At 40.0% G+C, this 6,000-nt stretch overlaps 2 protein-coding genes across 5 annotated transcripts in view; one reads left to right on the top strand and one right to left on the bottom strand.

Annotated features, from left to right (window-relative positions):
- Window positions 1-2,558, top strand: part of fgf14 (fibroblast growth factor 14) — a 107,552-nt gene extending 104,994 nt beyond the window's left edge. For all 4 annotated transcript variants that reach the window (XM_005733789.2, XM_013911065.1, XM_005733791.2 and 1 more), the window contains exon 5: window positions 425-2,558. In XM_005733789.2, coding sequence (XP_005733846.1) covers window positions 425-567 — 143 coding nt within the window. In that variant the 3' untranslated portion in view covers window positions 568-2,558. The remainder of the gene's footprint in view (window positions 1-424) is intronic.
- Window positions 2,559-2,632: 74 nt separating this feature from the next.
- The window catches only part of itgbl1 (integrin, beta-like 1), a 62,521-nt gene continuing 59,153 nt past the window's right edge, over window positions 2,633-6,000 (bottom strand). The window contains exon 11 of the mRNA XM_005733788.1: window positions 2,633-4,440. Within this exon, the coding sequence (XP_005733845.1) occupies window positions 4,352-4,440 (89 nt within the window). The 3' untranslated portion in view covers window positions 2,633-4,351. The remainder of the gene's footprint in view (window positions 4,441-6,000) is intronic.

Below are 6,000 nucleotides of genomic sequence, written 5' to 3' on the forward strand. Positions count from 1 at the left end.
GCCACCATCAATCTTGTCAGCCACCAGCCTGATTGCTTCGAATTATTTAAGCAGAGAATCAAGTTGAAGTGTCCTGTCAAGGCACCGTTACAGCTGTAGTGTAGTGGCTGTAAAGTGGGGGATAATGAGACTCCTTTGCAGCTTTGTCAAAAAGTCTTTGTGTTTAGATTGTGTCTTGTGTCTCCATCAGCCCAGATAGATGAAAAAAAAAGTGAGTCAGTGCAAAGCTCTGTTAATCAAAACACGAATTTATTTTCCTTCAGTAAATTGCCTATTGTCTTCAATGTGTGAGAATTTGAGGATTTTTTGTGTTTTTACCACACGTTAGGACTGAAGAACAAGAATAGGGGATAGACGCTGCTTTAGTAATTTTCAATGTGTAAACTCTCTCTGTTTTCTCTCCTTAATTTTTCACCCCTGACAGTTGCCATGTACAGAGAGCCATCTTTGCATGATGTTGGAGAGACAGTGCCCAAGGCAGCAGTACCTCCCAGTAAAAGCACAAGTGAGCCGGCAGTGATGAACGGAGGGAAACCCGTCAGCAAGCCCGACAAACCCACCACATAGCCACGCCAGTGCCTAGTGTATGTGCATGTGTTGGAGGGGAGGAATGCGACGGAGACAGGGCTTTATCCAACTAGACTCCAGACCCTTCTGCAGATCCAGGCGAACCTCCCTTTCTTTCTTCTCTCGCTCCTCCTTTTTCTCCACCTCATTCTCTCAAATTCTCCAGCTGCCTCAGCACAGGCAGATGGATTCCTGAGGTGGCCGACTTCATCCAGCCCAGGAGGGACGTGCGTTTCACAATGACGCTTCTGGTACTTTGCTTGATGATGATTCCCCCTAAAAACCTCCCCCTTGTCTATGATGCCCTGTTGCAGCAGAGTCTGTGTACCTTCAGATCTATTTTCTATACCACAGTTCACCAGCTATGTTCTGGGATAGAGACTGTATAGATAGAGTAACTATTTGGACTGTTGTCCTCTATTTTTTACAAGTGCGTCCCCCTCTCCCTTTATTTCTATCTTTAGTCACACTTTTCTCTTTGTCAAGTAACCTAGAAAACATTTTGCAAGGGGGTTGCGTGATTTTCTAAGAAACACATGAACACAAATGTGGCATAAAAAGCAAAGACATGTGGAAAAGAGTCCAAATTTTCTTCTTGCCTACAATATGCACACACTCTAATAGACAGATACACAAAGTTTGTGTTGAAAATCTGAGATTTTTTTTTAAACAGCCAATAAAACACGCTGGAGGCTGGCAGATAGCTCCTGCAATCATAGCTGATGAAGTGCTAATTACCGCCACTGCAATCAATGCGAGGAGCTCCCTACACACATACAAACACACATACACATTTATAAACAGATGTGTGTGTGGGTGGGAGAGCGCTGTAAGGAATGGTGTATACATATCACTATCTAGGTCCCACCAGCGGTTCTGTCCGCCTTCTCTGGTAAATAGAAAATCTGAAGTCTATTTTTCTTTAATCTTATTTCAGAGCGTGGGCTCTAGGAATATCTCTAGGCCTTGTAGGCCTCTGTCCCTCACTCACCGACTTCTTTGGACTATGAGGCAAGGCTTGTGGCTTTGACCCAGATGGTCTATAACTGCAGCACTGGCAGCCACCTTACAGCAGTGTCTACATAAAGCCAGAAAACAACATGGCTGAAAACCAGTAGGTGACATTTACACTGGCTGCATCCCTATTTGGTTCAGCAAGCTAAAGCATGGACAAGGTTAATATTGTGTTCTCTCTTCTTGCAGCAGATATACAAGAGATGGCTTATATTATAACATTTTCACTGTATAAAACTTAGGGAAAATGACTATTAAAAATCATAACTTTTTAAAAGACTAGATATTATTATTATAATGAGAGAATTTGTCTTCTAGCTCAGCATGCAGAGTCCAGTTCTGATCATCTTGGCCTATCACGTGCCTGTTTGGACCTTGATTCCCGGCATGCAAAAACAAGTTCCCAGTCCCCACTGGGCCAAAGGTGCCTCACCCACCCTATACATCCATGTAGACGACACGTAGCATTATTCACTGAAAAAAACACACTCAGATGTATCCATTCTGAAATGACCAAAGTCTTTTTTTTCATCCCAAGAAGAACTGATTCTTAAAAAAAAAAAAAAAACAGAAAGAAAGAAAACAAATCTCGATTCTCTTTCTGATTCAATTCATGGAAGCTTTCACTGTGATAGCATTTGTTCTGTCCAGAATAATCAACTCTGCTCAGATCCACAAAGGTCTTGACTGATGTCACTTTGGAAAAGTACATATACCTTGAATAATCACATGCATGTATTTTCTACAAGGAGTAAGGTATGGGCATTGTTCTTCACTATGTGCAAATGGATGAACACTGAAGTTCAGTGTAGGAGTTGAACAGGCATGTATCACGGCTGCGGCACACTCACCGCACTTTGTTTTGCATTTTCATCATGACTGTTAGCAGTTTATCAAAGCTCTGTGTGATCAGTGTATTTATGTTCGTCTTGCTTTACTGGTTTTTCTTTTCCTAATAGTTTAGTTAAGTAAGATTTAGAACATTAAGTAGATCGTTGCTGCCGTATGCTGCTAAAAGTGCAACTATATTAAGAACTTGATTTGGTAAATATCATTTTTCTGAGTTTATTGGGATTATACATGGCCATTTCTTATTACAACACATCAAAGCACATCATATAGATATCAATATTTGTCTGTACAAAGCTGTTAATCCTAAAAATGGTGTCATATACACACACACACAGGAGCTGGAAACCACTGTCATCCTCCGCTCTTACAAAACTCTACATGCTGGGCTGGTGACTGCCCCAGCCCTGCAGCCCAGTTAACTGGCTCCTTCAAGGCTGGCTTTATTTTTGTAAATGACCAGTGTGTACAAGTACATCTGTTTGGATTGCTGTAGCCGCCATTTGTTTTGTTCGTCCTCATCTCTCTCGTATACGGGTTGTGTGTCGATTTCGTCTCCAGATCCCAATCGCGTTTTTGCTTTGTTACCCCCATTTGTTCAAATGCGTTACGAGAATATCCTAGCTTCTGTTTTCGAACCTCTTATTTTGTATGTTGTCCCATCTGTTGCATGGGGAGAGGATGGCATTGATGAACTGCATGTAGTAGGCTATGTCAATCAAGAACTGTTGGTATGTACCGCTAATTTTACATATATGCAACGAGTTTGTCTACACTATACAGTTTGTGTTTGTTGTATACACATTATACAACATATTGAATAAAAAATATTTATATAAAGGTATACTGTAAAGTCAGTAACATACTTAATGCAATATAGTGTGCAGTATATTATTGCACCTGTCATTTTTCGGGGACAAAGAAAACAGAGGGGATTGGCTAGTTTAAGCATGAAAAAGGCCAAAGTAGAATTTACATTAAATTTCCTTTGTGACTTCTTATCGGTCCTTTTTTCAAGTGGTGACTGAGCTCTTGTGTCAGTGCAGCTCTCATCCCCTGATACCGCCATTTGAAGTGACATGGACATCCAGCATGCCACAACTGAACTATTTATTCCCTTCTCTTTGTTTCTTCCACTTAGAATTTAACCACTACTAAGACAGTAAAGGTTTCAGGGCAGACTGTTTGTTTGACGGAGGAGAGTAGGCACTAATAAAATGATTTATTTTCGAATATATCTCTCTCTATATATACCATTGCAAGTATGCCCATTGGAGTTATGTCATGTTATAACAAATTTGTAACCATGTATGATTAAGGTCTTTGCATTGTTTTCCATGCAAAATGTTGTGTCATGCGGCACATTTAATGTTTTATTATGAAAAAGAAATAAAAAACCTCAGCGTAACCTATGCCTCGAGCTTTCGAGTAAACTTTCAGTCCAGTGTGGGAAGGGCAGACCATTTACCAGTAAAAACAGACCACAGTATCAAACATATTACTACAAAGTCATCTTAATGATACATTTTATCCTCTCTCCAGCATTTGAAACTGTCATGTACTTGCATCCTATTATATATAGCCATTTGAAATATGTAAGCATTCCTACAATATCCAAAAAAAAAAGCTGCTTTGAAAACATAAATGTTTACATTGTAATATGATTTAAGCACAGAGCTATGGCTGTTTCTTTTCATCTACAAAACCCAGTTTTAAAAGGATAGTTTGTAACCAGTACAATAAAACAATGAATGCTGTTTGTGAAATGCAGAGCTACGTCCATGTTTAGTCTTCCTTTCTCCTCCCCGTGGTTTCGATAACTTGGCATTTCACCAGCTTGGTCGTGACTCGTGGTGCTCCTGGTCACACTGGGCAGCCAGGTCTCAATTCTCTGAACCCAGTGTCCTGTTCTCTGTTGGCCTCAGTATTCTTCTCCCACCCAGATTTCACAAGCGTTCCCGTTCCAGCCGTCCCAGCACTCGCAGTTGCCACAGTTGCACAACCCATTCCCTGTGAGATGTGAGAAGAAAAGCTGTGAATTAAAAGAGCTGTGCCATCATGCCTGACCTTTAACAAGGTTCCTCTTTTCACACTCCTTGCTTCCCTGGGTGCAGCTCTCTGATAGGGGATGGAGACCAATGACATTGCTCGGGACAGTCTGTGGTTTTCCACTGCTTCTGCCTTAACAGCAGGAGAAACATGGAGTTTAATTACTTTTCGATATTAATTTATTCGTGTTTTGTTTTTACAACATTTGGACAAAGCTCAAACATCTCTATATATCTGACCAGATCCTGTAGTAGGAACACAAACAAAATGAAAACGAAATAGGATCATAATATTACCAGAAGTCTGACTAACAGAGAAGTTAAGTCACCAACCCATTCACACTGGTTGTTTTAGGACTGATAAATAGTCAAGACACATAGTTTTTTCTTCTTTATCTCTAAAGAGGGCCAAAGTGGCATAACATGCTACTGTAGGAATTATATCGCTACAGTATATACCCCACACCTCCCCATAAGCTTCCGGAGCTGTCAGTCAGAGGTGCTGGGGTTAGGAAGAGGGCTCCTGCTGGTCTCCTGTCACACGGTTGAAAAGATACATCTACCACCAAATATCTCTGTGGGAGAGGAGGGAGGAGTGTAAGCCAACAAGGAAGTAGTTGAGAAAAGAACCAGGAAAGCGATACAAGGAAAGAAGCAATTACAAAGACAAGACTAGAGTTATTTCATGCTCCTAGACTAGAACTGTAATTTCTCAGTATTTCTTTGCTTTACTGCCTTGTCCATGGGCTTCAGTCCTAAACTCATTTGTTCCCAAAGAAATAAACATTTAAAAACCAATCGTAAAAAAATTAAAAGCTAAATATTTTCCTATAAGAGAGCTGAAATTTGGGGGGGGGGGAATAGTTAAAAGGATTAAATACTGCATTTATTGGCTGACCACTTCCAGTTATAGATTTATAACATTTTGGGCGAATATTTACTGTACATTATTTACAGAGTATTTTCTTAGTACAATCTGTAAATGGTTATTTTTTTAGAGTTGGTCTTACAGTCCTGTGAGGTTTTACTATGATGGTGAGGTCTGAAAGTCATGGTCAGTGAAACCTCTGCTTTGACCTCGAGGTCTCTGCATAGGCGACGTCTATTTAAGTGTCTGGAAGCCTCAAGAAGCAGCCAGACTTTCAGGCTCCTTTTCATCTAATTTGAAGATAGTGAAAGGATCTCACTGTTCCAATATGTGAAAGAAGAGTAAGCACAAAAAAAGTCAGTATAAAAAGAAAAAAAAACTTTCTGAACTTCAGACGTGGATGATCACATCTGCTCACCTCTTCCTGAATTTCAAGATGTAGCTAAAATAATCACATCTATATTTTGTACTTTGTATCTGTCTCCTGAAGGATTTATTGCTGCACAGGTGAAATTTCCATGATTTACTATTGATCTGGATGTTTTATAGGAGTTTTAGAATATTGAACAACATCTCTCTATGTATACATATAAGTGCCAGATTAAGATTTATTATTGGTTCATGCTCTCCTCAACAAAAACATCCACAGTTCTT

This window comes from Pundamilia nyererei, unplaced genomic scaffold, assembly GCF_000239375.1.
Source record: "Pundamilia nyererei isolate P.nyererei 1_Seehausen unplaced genomic scaffold, PunNye1.0 scaffold00055, whole genome shotgun sequence".
Taxonomy (NCBI): domain Eukaryota; kingdom Metazoa; phylum Chordata; class Actinopteri; order Cichliformes; family Cichlidae; genus Pundamilia; species Pundamilia nyererei.